Genomic DNA, 15541 nt, shown 5'->3' with positions numbered 1-15541 from the left:
TCAATCAATTTCGGAGATCTAACACTCAGAGGTGCTTTTTGATGTCCGAGAAGTTAGAGTACTGTGTCTAGGCCTCCACAGTGTAGTCGAGATATATGTTGACTGACTAGGGTAGAAAGGATCTTTGCACCCTCCAGGACTGGTCAGTGTTTAACACATTTCCACTTCCCTTTGTACATTAGACGGAGTGCCTACTCATGGTCCATTGGCCTTGTGTGTGAATCACCTGTGAAATGAGATCCCTGTCCATGTAGTTGAAGAGGCAGACGACGAAAGACAGCGGGAGGCACCCAGCGGAGGCAGGCAACCAAGCACTAGATGGCCCTTTCTACTGAGAAGAATTTAGGCATTTTGCCCTTTTGTACCTCAATCGCTAGCCAGTTTTCGATAAACAGGTCTTGACTAAGGCCTTCCTCTCCTTTTGAGATGCCGACAATGCACACATTGTTGTGTCTTGAGGGCCTTTCCAATCCTCTGCGATTAGTCTGACAATTTTGACCTCCTCTTGGAGGCCTACATCTGTGTTTGTAGCTCTTGGACTGTCAGTTGCAACGCGGTGAGTACAGATTCTTTATCATTCACTATGACCATCAACTTCCAGGGATCCACTCTCAGAAGGGATAACACCTAGCGCTACAGAGTCAATCTTGGCCACCTAAAATCATCTTGTATAGCGTGCAAAATTGTGTCGAATTTACTGGTGTAAGCATTCAGGGTGGACTCGATATGGCTCTAATGCAGCATCCGTGAGCAGCAGCAGTGAGTCCCACCGACTCTCAGGGAGTTCTCCCTGCAGGGGCCTGATGTATTTGGTGTTGCCCATGTCTATTCACTGCCAAAGGTAGTTGCCTACCAAAGAGGTGAATTAGGGGTAGGTTATCCGCAGGCTCAGGTCAGTCTGGGTAGCAGAGCCCTGCAATTCTCAGTTGCTTGTATCTGTGTGTGAGGGGAGCCTTCCTTTCCCCTTATAGTTTAGTAGTAAATCCTCATACCCTACTGCACCTGACCCATCCCACAGTGCCCAGCCAGCAAATTGCCCTTGCAGAGTTCGTCTTTGCCCCTCACCTGTACCTCCTTGTGGTTTGAGGGGGATTACTGCACACTTCCAGTGGCATCATTCATTTTCCCATTAGATGGTAGTTTCAGGAAGTTCTCCAGGCCCTTCATGTGCTGCATTGACTGATCTCACCATTGCGACCCTTCAAGTTTACCTTTGGGGGCATCTCATGCCTTGCTTGCCCTTTGCTGTTCAGCACACTTCTGCCCCTCAGGGGAGACCAGGAGGCGCTGTGTGCTAGTCACCCTTGAACCAGCCGCGATACCATCTCCCACTGAGGGCCCCCAGTCCAGGGAGACAGCCCTGTCAACACGGGCTTCACCGGCTCGGGCCTTGACTCCTCCTTGCTCCTCACTGGAGTCCGCTGGCCGAACACCCTACACCACATTATCTTCCCAGCACACCTCCAGCAGCTCTGCATGCTTCTGGAGTGGATCCCCAGATAGCATAGTAAGAGGATGTGCACCCGTGGCACAGCAGCACTCTGTCTGTGCGGTAAGGGACCCCGGGCCTACAGTAAGGACCGCTACTTTATTCCATGATGTTGTCCGCTGCTCGCCTCTGCTCACCAGTTCAGGCCGCGTTCCCACTCCTCATAGTCCTCGGAAATGAGGGACCTTGAGCATTGTCCCAGGGGTCCCCTTTGACACTGGGGCATCGCTTCCATTCAAATAGCCGCTGAACAGGAGAGGAAAGACAGAATAATTGGCTTTGGGTTGGCAAGGATGCACCTGAGCTCCTGTGAAACACGTCTTAGACTGGCACCATCTCCAATAGGTTTAAAGGTGTTCGATATTATTTCACAGCTACCTTACATATGCTTTGTTCCTATGAAGTAATTTCTCAAAATCTATCTGCAAAAATGCCTGTTTATTACACTGGAAGCATAAATTACATAAGAGTCAATGGTTCATTAAAAAAATGCCAGCAACCTGAGAACGAGGCTTGCACTGCCGGCAATTCTTTTCAGAGTCTCTCGCAGACCTGCCTTCCCAAGACTCCCTCCATGGGGTCGTACCTTTGAAACGGAGACACCAAACTTTTCACTCACCCCCAGATGATGAGGCGAAGCTATGCAGTTGCAGCTCATCGGCAGTGTATGCTGGTCTGATTGACAAAGGTATTTCCTGATGCAGATACTGAGACATCAGAACCTCACTCCAACCCACTATCATAACTGCGCCAATGCTAGGAGAGGACAGAAATGCGTTGTATAATGGTACATACTGTGCATTCCTGTCCTTTCACTTTCACTCAGCGCAGCAAAGTAGCTTGCTGCGTTGCGCTGCATGAAAGAATGATAAATATGTCTCTAAGTGTCGCCGTACCAATAAACTCAAAATAAGTTGAACTGTTCGTGATGGAGTGGCTAGATATATCACTTAAACGCCTCGTAATTCATATTCAGTTGTCCATTCCTTGACACGACAAACAAATCTCTCCAATGCACAGTACGCGGGGCAATGTCTATGCCGGCTTTTGTCCTATTCAGGAGGGAGAAAAAGACAGAAATAATTACAATAAATTCCATCATACGCAATTGTTGGAAAAGGTTACTGTTTGAGAAAAAGATGGCTTAACTTCTGCAACACAATTTCTCACACTTTGGGGGTCATTAGGATGGCGGGCAGATCGCCATCACAACCTTATTTACCGCCGGCCATATTATCATGGCGGGGGTATCGTGGCGGACACAAAGTGCATCCGCCGCTTTTCCGCTGGTCGGCAATCGTTACGATTGCTGTCCAGGCGGAACTGGGCATTAATATGGTGGCGTTGCCTACCAGGCACCGCCATCCATATTAGAATGGGTGTTCTCAAAGGCCTTTCCATGGTGGCGATGCCGCCATGGAAAGCCTCGTGGAAATTAGTTTGGGGGCGGGGGGTGGGGGTTAGGGGCTGCACTTGGGGAGTACCTATGGTACTCCCCTACATTGCCATGCACAAGGTGGCAGGCACCGCGCAGTGCCTGCCACCTTGTGCATGGCAATGCACAACATGCCATTTTGGCATTGTGGAGGGTGCTGATTACAGCAGCACCCGCCAAAATGTCAAGATAGCAGAATGCGACCGCCAGGGTGGCGGTCGCATCCTAATCAGTGTTGCGGGAACACCGCACGTCTGGAGGCCTGTCCCAGCATCGCTAGGGTGGCGGGCGGACAAAAGTCAGCCCGCCATCCTAATGGGGCCCTGTATTTGTAAATATTAATTAAAAGCAGGTCCGCATCAATTTTCCAATCTGAATAGAGGTAAAACGAGATCAACACTTCGGTACTTGATGTGAATTCAAATAATTTATTTTAGATATTGATGGATGAATGGTTGAAAATGAATTGTGTGATTTTGTTGTGATTTCGAAAGACATGACATGCGCAACTGTATGTGTGTGTGTCTGCGTGTGTGTTTGTAAAATATAATAGATAGACTATTCAAGTCACAAAGTTGTAAAGAGAAGGTCTTATGAAAAATGTCATCTTTTTCCACTGTAGGATGTCATTAAGGGAAATGCTGAATTATTGTGTCTTCTTGCAGGTCCTTGGCTTTAACGCTCGACAGCGAAAGGCTTTCTTGAATGCCATTATGCGCTGGGGCATGCCGCCTCAGGATGCCTTTAATTCTCATTGGTTAGTTCGAGACTTGAGAGGGAAAAGTGAGAAAGAATTCAGGTAAAAGCACAGACAAATTAATGCTATTTCATGATTGTTATTTATTTAATAGATATCACTTTAATTCATTGTCAAATTATAATGCAACAATAATGAGTATTTAATGAACCAATGTCATGTTAAAGGGACAAAGGCTAACATATTTAGTTGTTTGCACAAACAAGCTGTTAGAAATGGGATTTCTGGTTGGCTAAGGCTTGTGCCAAAGTCAGGCCGAAACCACAACTCTAGTCAGGGCAAGGGAGTTACACACTGATGATAACCCCTGCTCACCCCCTTGGTAGCTTGGCACAAGCAGTTAGGCTTATCCCAGAGGCAATGTGTAAAGCATTTGAGCAACACACACACACACAGCAGCAACACACTAGGCACACTACGAAAGAAACTCCACACAAGGTTATATCAAAAATAGATTTGTATTGTTATAAACACATTAGAAACATAATCACACATTTACACTGTGCCAACTGGCACGTGCAATGTTCACAGGGGATTATATACAGGAACGGGCCAATCGGGCCACGGTCAGAACCATCAAAATTTAGGTAAGTAAATGCAAAACACAACCAGTACTTACTGGTACCACAGTGACCTAAGCATTATCATATTAGCATAAGACACCCTCCTAAGCATAAACACATTACGCACTAGGACCTCCACCTTATAACCTGCAACATAAACACATTATGTCTGCATCACTGTAGGCATAAAAACACATTATGCATCTCATTAGGCCTGAACCGTATTACGCCTAAATCACATTGGCATTATCATCACCTTAGGCATCACATCCGGGGTCACCACCCTGTGCATAAATCATCAGCAACAGTGGCCCACGACACACACTCTCACCGGGCACACCTAAGGGAAAAGCATTAGGCATAACTCATGATGTAAGGGGCATCACATGAGGGCTTTGCGCACTATCAACATTAGACCTGACTCACAGGCCAACTGGCCTTCCTCTGGGCTCAAATGGCCTATGTCCCGCAAAGTCAGGGCTCTAATGGGGACCTCACCAAGGGCCCCCTAGCTGCCTCAGCAGCACCCACCAAAGTGCGCACAGGCGCTAGGGCATGGGGTGCACTCACCCCCTTCTTCACCTAGAACAAACTGTCCCCCAATGTTGCAGCTGTCCAGCGCTCTCGCAGGGCAGCTGAGAATCAGGCAAAAACAAGCTTGGGCACTACAGTGCCTCTGGGGCCCTTCTCAGAGGCTCTTACCACGAATTGCCCCCTCGGGGCAGCTGCCTGTAACTGCGGTGCAGCTGAAAACTAAACAGGCACTGGCACTCACTGTGCCACTAAAGCCCCACTCTGGATCTTTAAAACAAATGGAGCTCCACGTTGCAGCTGCCCACTGTCAAGCAGGGCAGCTGTGACGACAGGGGGCGGGCACCGACAATGTGCCCCGACACCACCCCCACCAAGTTAACAACTGAGCCCCACTCACCAAGGCTTGCGGGCAGACTCCACATGGAGGCGGGGTAGGCTCCCGGTTCTCCTCTTCACGGAGCAACTTCTCCGCCTCGTTCCTTCCAGGCCAGCACTGCGGGGCTCTCCTCAGCTCATGGGAGCCCCGCTCGGCGTGCACAGGCTTCCGGACTCCTCTTCACGGAGCGACTTCTCCGCCTTGTTCCTTCCAGGCCAGCACCACGGGGCTCTCCTCAGCTCATGGGAGCCCCGCTCGGCGTGCACAGGCTTCCGGACTCCTCTCAGGCCCCGCCCATGTCCAGGCAAGGCTTGCCTGGCTTCCGGGTCGCATTCTCGGCGGCTGCTTCTCCCTCCAGCACAGAAGTGCGGGGTAGGCTCCCGCCGTTTAAATTAAAGATAATAGCGGGGTGGACACCCGGCACAACAAGCGGCCATGCGGGGTAGGCACCCGCTTTTCCAATGAGCACCACTGCGGCTGCAATCATGGGGTGAGCTCCTGCCAGCAAATAAATCACGGAACCCAAGTGCGGGGACAATATGGGGTAGGCTCCCGTTGAGTGTAACACGCACAAATGCGGCTGCAATTGTGGGGTGGGCTCCCGCTCCAATAAACAGCCACTGCGGGGTGGGCACCCGCTCCTTACGCTGTGCAGGGGAATCCCCACACTGGGATCCCCTTCTGGACGCTCTGGCAGCCCAGCGCTGCAGAACACCCACGATCCTCTCTTCCTCCTGGCAGTAAGAATAGAGCGCCCAGTAGGCGCTAAGTTCCTCAAAGTTTAAGATAAAGCTGGGCAAGAAATTAAGAGTCCTTGGGGCTGGGGACACTCCAGCAGTGCGCAGCCAGGCAGGCCAACACGCCGGGACCCCCAAAAGAAGCTGCAGCTGGGTCCAACTGCAGTTCCTCCTGGTAGAGTGTCCCCCCAGCCCAAGTGATCACAAGCACACCTTCATGGGGTCACAGCCCCTACATTTATACCCCAGTTTCCTTTGTCTGTAGTGCAGGGCAAGGGGGAACCAGATACAACTGGTTCCGGGGGCTTTTGGAGCACTCTGCTTACAGTGCTCACACCCTCCTTTCAGCGATGGGGCTCTGCCATCAGACAGACCACAGGAGGGCGGAGCCAGCATTCACTAGGGCAGGCACAATCCTATTCAGGGACCAGGGACTTCCCCTCCCACTACTCAAACTGTAGATGTCCCATTCAGCCTTGCACTGACTCACCCTGCCCCTCCTAGAGCCACACACACCTCACCAGCCCCTGTCACTCACAAGTCAGACATGCAATTCACATCAGGCAGGCAGACACATAGCACACAGAAATGCCAACTTCTAAAAGTGGCATTTCTAAAATAGTTATAATTAATCTGCGCACACCATTGCATAGCATTTATTATTACTATTTCAAACATACCAAACTTGACCACGCTGCGCCTCTCATATCAGGGATTACCACTGAAACACTTATCAGAGAATCCCCAATGCATTCCTATTGGAGGGCAGCCCCACAGTAGTGAGAAACCAAAATGGTTGTTTGTCACTACCAGGACATGTCACACACTTAAGGTACATGTCCTATCTTTTACCTACAATGCACCCTGCCCATAGGGCTAGCTAAGGCCTACATTAGGGGTGACTGACATGTAGTAAAAAGGGGGGTCACGGACATGGCACACACTTTAGGTGCCACGTCACAGCGGCAGTAACAATGCGCGCACAGGCCTTCAATGGCAGAGGCCTGAGATAGGTTTGAAAGGCTACTTTGGTGGGTGGCGTAATCAGCGCTGCAAGCCCACCAGTAGCATTTAATTCACCAGCCCTGGGTATATGGGATATCAATTTACAAGGGACTGACAGGTAAATTAAATAGGCCAAACAGGTGTAGACCAATCTTACCATATTTAACACAGAGAGCACATTCACTTTACACTGGACCGCAGTGCTAAAGTGCCCAGAGGCCTAAAACCACCAACACCATGTCAGAATAAATGCTAGGGGAAAGGCATAAAGTTTAGGGATGACCCTGCAAAAAGGGCCAAGTCCAACACAAGCCATTATAGCAAGTGACTGAAAATAAATTGTGCTACATTTCTTTTTGTATCCCTCTGGGTTTCTCTGGAAAGCACTATAACCCACTACCAGACCCTGGTTCAGTAGTGAGTGAGAACTGCTAGCCTGGGACCAAGGATTATAATAATTGTGAATTGTTCTCTTCTTTAGTCATAGTTCTCGCTATGCATTAGCTGATCCCAACAATGTATGCAGGGGATTATTTAGACCTTGACTGGGTTGGCAGGGGCCTTCACTGCCTCACCCTCTTGAACAGGAGACTTTGTGCCTACAGTACCTCCGTCATTTAAATAAATAAAATTTAAAATGATTCCAGATTTGTAAAGTGCAACTTATCACCCCTCTGGGTATCGGCGCGATGGGCTGTTGCCCAGAGTCACATGATGCTGAGCTGAGCTGCCGCCAGAGATTAAACCATGAGCCCCACACTCTGGAGTCAGCCGCTCTGGCCTCTGCGCCACACCTCTCCCTCTTCCTATTTAAGTAGATACACTGTACTCACAGTTGATTGTCAAGCTAGCTCACATGTTGTTTTGGCCGGCACTGCGTTCTTTTTTGTTTTCGTGCTCACAAACAACAAAACAAAAGTCAAACTCCAAAAGTGGAAGTTTGTTTGTGAAAAAAACAAAAAATGTACATGATGCACAGGTAGGTTTCTCCGTACACATGAGGACATTGTTTATTTGCTGTTACTGATTGCACCATGCATGGCAGAGCGGAATGTGGCCTTGGCACATCAGTGCTACAAGAGGAGCCTGTATCTCACAAAGGATATAACCCCCTACACCCCGTCAATACCACTTTTAGGAACGCCTAGGGGTGCACTGAGCACCTCTAACGAACACTTGTACATTGGCACAAAGCAGGATTAAGTACATTGGCTGATCTTTACGCAGAAGGCGCCCTGATACCATTTGAGAATTTAGTAAGTGATTATGACTTACACTCTGGTCAATTCCTATTACACAATTCAATTACGAGATTGCTCTCCACGGCATGGGGCGATATCACTACTGAATTGGAGACACATCTCCTAATGCAATATTTACATGTTATGGGCAATGGAACACATATAGCGCATTGGCTGGTTGAAGCTTTACTCACCCATGTAATGAAACCCATGACAGCCCTCCAATTACGATGGGAAGTGGACAGGGGAAAACAATGGACAGCCCGTGAATGGGACACAGTGATAGCAAACCCCACTACTGTTCCAAGAAACGCCAAGTTTAAACTAATTCAGACATATATAACTCAAAGGGCATACCTTTCCGCGGACAAATTAAACAAATACTTTCATACCAACACTGCGGCATGCCCACACTGTCTGCAGATAGATGTAAAACCTCCTGCACATGCTTTGGTTTTGTACCTTCATATCTACTTACTGGCAGGAAGTCATCGCAGCACTCTAAACATGCATCAACAAGACAATCACGCATACATGGGAGGTGTGCATATTAAGCCTTTATCCTAGATCAAAGGCAAATAGGGTTACTTCGAGATTTACTGACCTAGGATTGGTAGTCGCAAAGAGGTTAATAACCAAGAGATGGAAGCTCACTGATCCTCCAGCTGTTAATAGTTGGGGAAAATCACTCCTAGTGTGGGCACAAGCTGAAAGCACATCACTACACAGGGAGGAAATAGCTGGGCTACGCAAATACCTTATTGCGCAGTATTGGGACACTATACTGTTAGATTTAACACAAATGGATAGGGAGAAAGGGGAAGGCTCTTCGCCGGTAGCAGATGTGGGAGGCGAGGCTGCAGGCCCACAGGCACACACTGATATGGGCTCGAGGGGCATTGACATAACACATCAATTGTACTAGTGGGAGGGCATAGACATAGCCCGGGAGTGCTCCGTGAGACCTAACTAAGATGACGGAAGCGGTATGGATACACTGTGCTTCAAAAGAATGTCTATATACACACCGATCCAGGAGAGACAAGTAGACAATGGTTTTATTAGTTTGTTATAGTATAAAAGTATATCAATGTTTTGCATCCTCCTCTGGAATTGCTGGTATGCTTAGGCGCGATGTTTACATATGATATCGGATGGAGGAACAGACTAGATACCCAACTCAATTGACCAGTCTCGACAATGAAAATTACTTTCTCCTTTTCTTATTTCCATTTTGTCATAAATAATGTACTTTATTACCATTTATTACAAATATATTTTATGTTATTCTGTAACTCAGCAAAATTGAAAATGCAAATAAAGATATTTTAAAAAAAGAATGCATGGCAGAGCGGGGAAGGAAAAATCAGTGATGTCAGGGCCACCACCACTGTAACCTGAAAGCACTGGCAGATGGGCCACCAGCTCAAGAGTTTGCAGTGGAGCTGCCAGATGATGCACACAGTGGTTCCTCCATCTCTAAATGAGGATGAGTAACCAAAATGTTTGGCTTGGCAGGATCCCTGACACTTTCGCCATTGTATAAATACAGCCATTAGTGTACTGCAAAAGTAAGATAAGATTCAACAATAACAGAAGTGGCAAGACTTCTGTCAGCGCGAGCTATCTCTCTAAGTGAAAAGAAAACTAATCACAATATGTCCCCAAGCGCCTACAGCGAGAGAGGGAGTATAAAATACCATATTGTAATGCACCATTCACAAATTCCACATAAAATACTTTGCCATACTCAGTATCAAAGTATAAGGCTCAAGGGGGCGCTAGAGAGCCCAGTCAAACGAAGGTCACCACCTAGCAAGGCTCTGTCAGTTGAAGCGATATATCCAATATTTATCCCGCTTTAACGGGGGCATGAGGCCTGCCCTCCGGTGCCTGCACATTTATACAGTTGCTGCATCAGAGGAGCCTAAAACGTTTGGAAGGGGAGTGAGTGGACAGTCACCTCACAGAGAGGAACCAGTCATGGCCTGCATCGGACCTGGTTTGCTGGCGGTACTCCTCCACATGGTTATAGGCAACAGAGGGAAGAGGAGTTGCCACGGGGAGAGCACCCATCAACGAGGGCTGTGGTTCGGTGCTTGAGAGGAGCAGTGCGCAGAGGCTGTTAGGGCCCAGCCAGGTGAGTGCTTTCAAGCCGCTTGGCTGCCTAGCTTTGAGCAGCCCACGCAGGTCAGGCCTGCTGCTTTTAGACACAGTGGGCATATTATAATGCGGCCGGGCTCTACAACGAGTGGGCAGAACATCGACCCGGTCCGACCCCCACGGCAGCAGCCAAACAAGGAACATGCCAGTGAAGGTGAGGTGGGGAGCGGAGAGGCAGACAGGGCCGCCACCGGTTCTCAGGCAGCCCATGTGGGGCAAATTGGCTTGCTGCTCTGGCACATGGCGGGCCGGGTATACTGAAGCTGGGCCCTGTGACGCACAGTGAGCAGGAGATTGCCATGATTGAACCCCCGCGGCCTCTGCCGCATAGAAAATGAACCTGCAAAATGGAGACAATTGGACTGCTTGCCTGAGCTGGAGAAGGAGTGCTGAGTGAACAGGGGAGGTGCTGGTGGCCCTCAGCCCTCTCTAGGCCTCTGGCCCTAACAAATGACATGTGTTTTGACAGGAGTCTCCCCTGCCCTTTGTGCTTGCTAAGTGGGGGGCTGGTAGATGAATTGAAGACCCTGGTATTGAAACATCATAGATCATTGGTGCGATTGGGCCTACTCGTGCCCCCCCAGGATTGGGCCCCGGGTTGTGGTGGGCCCCTGACCAGAAACTGATGCTACTCCCTATCCCTAGACTGCAGCCGTGGAGAGCTGGATGATGGGCTGTGATTGCCAGCTCGTACAGCAAGTGGGTCACTGAGCTGGGCACCTGGTCCTCTGTGGCCGGTGGGGTCTGCTTGTGCTCCCCTCTTTATTTCCCCGGGGTTAAGGCGGGACCTTGGCAGTGGCAGTGATTGGATGGAGTGATCATAATTGTGCACACACACCTCATGACCATGAAGCTCAAGGGTCCATGCCTGATGCAAGATGGGGATAACTGATACAAGAGAATATAAGCTCTCCTTCGAACATCAGAGGGAGATGCATAGAATAGATTAGCCAACCAAAAGATGAGTCACAGGATGGAGAAGGCTGGTCCCAGGTGCCAAACATTCATACTATACTTCTGGATCTTAAACAGAGTCTGATTGCTATTGATACTAAAATTGATATGCTGGATAACAGGTTTTACAGCCTTAAGGGGAAAGTTAACGAGCACGAAGACCGAATAGCATCGTACATCAGACGTGGAAGATGCGCACTCCTTGACTGGGGAGAAACTGCTTCAGATGGAAAGGTCCTAGAGGTTATCCGAAACAGGCATGAAGATCTGGAAGAGCGCTCCAGGAGGAATAATTTGTGGATAGTAGGAGTAGCGGAATCGACAGCAATGGGTCGCATGGAGGACTATGTCGAGACAATGCTTCGGACTCTGGAGACACACTTTCTGCCATGATCATTTTTGAAAGAGCCCATAGATCACTCGGGCAGCTCAAAGGCCGCCCTACCCAGGGCGTGCCAGCCCACCCCATAGTAGCCCGTTTGTTGAACTATAGAGATAGGCAAACAGCTTTACGACTAGTGAGAGATCAGCGGCCCCTCCAATATCAAAGGAAAGGGATTTCTATCTTCCCAGATTTTACGGTTGCGGTAGAGGCACCTAGGAACCTAGGAGGGATTTTAATCCAATCAAACGCTCGCTTCAGAGAACAGATGCCAAGTACTCTCTAATTTATCCAGCCGACCTTCAAAAACACCATTCTGGGAAGACTCATTATTTCACTGATCCGAAAGTGGCTGCCAAATTTGTCAAAAATATACCAGTGACTGAGGCGAGGTCTGTGGCCTGGGGCATGGAGCATGGGGATCTAAGTGATAATGACTGAGGAGGCATGCCTCCCACAAACATTGATTGCGGGCATATTTTCCGGCAGTTGGTGGCAATGCCACTTTGCTGATTCCTCCCTGCGTCATGAACTGCGGTATTGTCCTATGGGTGAAGTGCTGGTGGCAGCGTCTTGAACGATGGCTGCATTAGGGGACCCGCTCAGGCGGGCTTTGGCCCCCTTGACACTGTTCTGCTCTGGCCACTCAGCTACGTTCTGCCTGGGAGAGTGTTGGGCCTCTGGTTCGCCCCTTTGGGATAATTCCTTGGTTGTTCTTTTTGACTGCAAATTGAGTGTATTGTGATGGGTGAGATGGCGGTATTTGGCCCAGGTGGGGGGCCAAAGTGAGAGGTGGGTGGAATATTGTGGTACTGTTGATGCAGGAAGCATCTTGTTTGCAATATTTGGATGTTCCTTCCCCCCATTGCCACTCAGCGTAACAACATCTGCTTTATGGAATGGCTTTCACCGCATCCACGACCGACGATCTCGCACCCATAGATGGCTCTCAATCAATCACTTAATCAGGGATGGTAAAGTGCAAATACTCACCTGTGAGGTTCTAAAAGACACTGGGTGGTAGGGGGTGCGGCTCCGTAGTGTGCAGGGGTCATCCAAAGAGCCAGGTTTTGATGCCCTTCCTGAACTGGGACAATGTGGGAGATTGCCGGAGGTGGATGGGTAGGGCCTTCCAGGCTTGGCTCCGAGGTTGGTGAAGGACTTTCCTTCAATTCTAGTCTTGTTGATATGAGAGACCATGGCCAGAGAGAGCAGTGATTGCAGATGTCTTTTGGGTGCGTGGAAGGAGAGGTTACTGTTCAGGTATGCGGTTCTGGTGTTGTGAAGGGCCTTGTATGCTTGGGTGAGGTGTTTGAAGGTTATTTTTCTTTCAACTGGAAGCCAGTGGAGATCGCGCAGGTGTTGGGTGATGTGACTGGACAGGGAATGTCGAGGATCAGTCTGGCTGGGGCGTTATGGACAGTATGGAGTTTGCGAAGGAGATTCTTATTGATTCTGGCTCTTGTTATCACTGACTCAGAGGTTGGCTGTGGCTAAGATGGTGACTCTCCCTATACTCCTTTATATTTTTATCAACCTGCCACTCCCACTGCCAGTGCTTTTCATAGGCAGCTTTGGTCACACCTGGTGACTCTCACATGAGTGTGCAGATAGCCGTGTGTTGCTTGGGAGATAATGACACTCCCTTTCAAGCATGGAGGGCTGGAAGCACCAGATATGGACTTTTATTATTTCAGTGCCCAGGCGCAGTTTGTACACTATTGGTTTAATGTTACACAGTTTCATACAGCACCTGAGTATGATTACCCTGCGCCATGCCCCCACCAGATGGCACTGTACTGTGCCCCTAGGCTTCCAAGGGCGAGGACCGACACTGACCAGCACGTTATTGGCATAGATTGAGCTGCGGCTGCAGGCATGTCTGAACTGTCTACTCACTCCTTCGGTACCGATCATTGGTCACCACACCCCTCTTGACGCCAGCACCCGCAATCAGTTGCGTCAGCTACAGCTGACGTCAATGGGGGATGTGTACTCCTGCAGAGTCTTGCCAGTATGCTACTGGACATGTTTACCTACTATCAGGCATGAGTCACAGTTCGGATGATCCATGACTCTTTTCCTGCGCCCCCCATGTTTGAGGTGCTTGAAGCGACTCTCACTTGCCCTTCGTCACACAATCTGGTCACGTGGCTTCACGCTGAAATACAGGAAACTGGACCAGTGTGGTTTCCTAGCGCCTTGCAGGCGTGGGTCTTCGACCTTGAAATCCCCCTCACTGGCAACCAGTGGAAGTATTGCTGCACTCAATCTAGGGCACTAGGCCCCAACTACAGGCTATGCGTGTTGAATCTCAAATACCTGCATAGGCTATACGTCACTTCTGAGCAGATGCATAGGAAGGGCCTGATTAAAGATGTGCGATGCTTGTGCTGCGCTGTGCAATTTGCTAACTTTTTACACTTGGTTGTTGGGCTGGCGGGCTCCGGGATGTGGCCTACTACCAGGAACAACTGACTGCCTATTAAAAAAGACGACAAAGCTATACACTTTGGTAAAAGTACATGATTCAACAATATATAATAAATAACAACACAAACAAAAAACAAGGGAAAGTATCAGTCGATCAGAGACAAAAAATACAGTTGATCAAGAAAACAAACACAATATTAACAAAGACAGTACATAACCATAATATACATTACAAACAGTATATACAACACAAATGCGCCGACGCGCGTTTCGGAATTCCATGTACCATCCTTCCTCAGGGCGCTGATGGTGAATTCAAAATAATCAAAATTAGCTCATACACGAATTTCATTTGGTACACTGATACTTCCAAATATAAGTCAAAGCTTTGTCAATAGTATCTGTGGGATCAGTTACAACATATTTTTTTATTATCTGAATTAATCATATATTTAACACAAAATGTCTCTAAAGAGCTAGGTCTGAAAGTCAACAAGTCAGTGTATCCCGATAGGGTGAATAAAAAAGAGCCAATCCAGATCCATAGAGCTTGCGGAATCTGGGTCTATAAGAGTCAAGAAGAATAATAGAAAGAACCATAGAACAGTTACCCAGAGTGAAAGAGTAGACTGGTGAGTATAGAAAAACCAAATACACCCAAATTAAAAACAAAAAACTCAGATTCTACATACTTGTTATTGCCAGAAGCAATCTATCAATATGCAATGGCTGAGTCTTTAGGGCTTTCTTCGTACGAATCAATATATATATATATGTCTTCAAATGAAGATATGGTAAAAGGACACAGGCTGTTAAGTCAGAAAATGTCAGACAGCGAAGTAAATAGATATTCGCCGAGGTTGAAGGTTAAGGTCGTAACATGCCTCCACTACAAAAGAAGGGAATAGGTATTCAAATTTGGATCTAAAAAGTAATACAAAGAAGTTCTATGAGAACCAAAAGAACACACACCAACCTATATCGGGTGAAGTGCTTATGTGTCCAAAGCGAGTAACACACTCGATTAGGCGATACAACTTGAAAAGGACACATCCAAATCCGGAAATTACTATAACCAGAAGAAATTATGCGATAAGTGAACAATAGAGCAAAAGTTGTTAAAAATTCTGTTTAGTATTACTATGGTAGCGGAACACCTACTAGTGTCAAAGTGGCTTACTCGATATTTAGAGTAGCTTGAATAGTAAAGGTATTATCCCATCTGGTCCGTGCTTTTTATGACAAAAAGCTAACACAGCTTTGTAGTAATTCCAAAATAAAACAGATCTAAAGATAAACAAGAAAAAAGAGTAACTAGCGATAAAGTTAGAAATATATATCCGCCTTGGCGATGGTATATTCAAAAGTACTTCCGGTTAGTATAGACAGCCAAAAGTAAGGCTAATATAACATCTAGGGTATAATGTCAGATATAAAGACCGTTTACGGTCCATCATGACAAAATATTCCAC

The 15541-nt window shown here is 48.0% G+C and overlaps 1 protein-coding gene across 1 annotated transcript in view; it reads left to right on the top strand.

Moving 5' to 3' along the window:
- Positions 1 to 15541, top strand: part of CHD5 (chromodomain helicase DNA binding protein 5) — a 568616-nt gene that overhangs the window by 318056 nt on the left and 235019 nt on the right. The window contains exon 28 of the mRNA XM_085624078.1: positions 3590 to 3723. Coding sequence (XP_085480204.1) covers positions 3590 to 3723 — 134 coding nt within the window. The remainder of the gene's footprint in view (positions 1 to 3589; positions 3724 to 15541) is intronic.

The sequence above is a fragment of the Triturus cristatus genome, chromosome 1_2, assembly GCF_964204655.1.
Source record: "Triturus cristatus chromosome 1_2, aTriCri1.1, whole genome shotgun sequence".
NCBI lineage: Eukaryota > Metazoa > Chordata > Amphibia > Caudata > Salamandridae > Triturus > Triturus cristatus.
The sequence above is the reverse complement of the archived record's forward strand: the minus strand, read 5'-3'. Positions and strand labels throughout refer to the sequence as shown.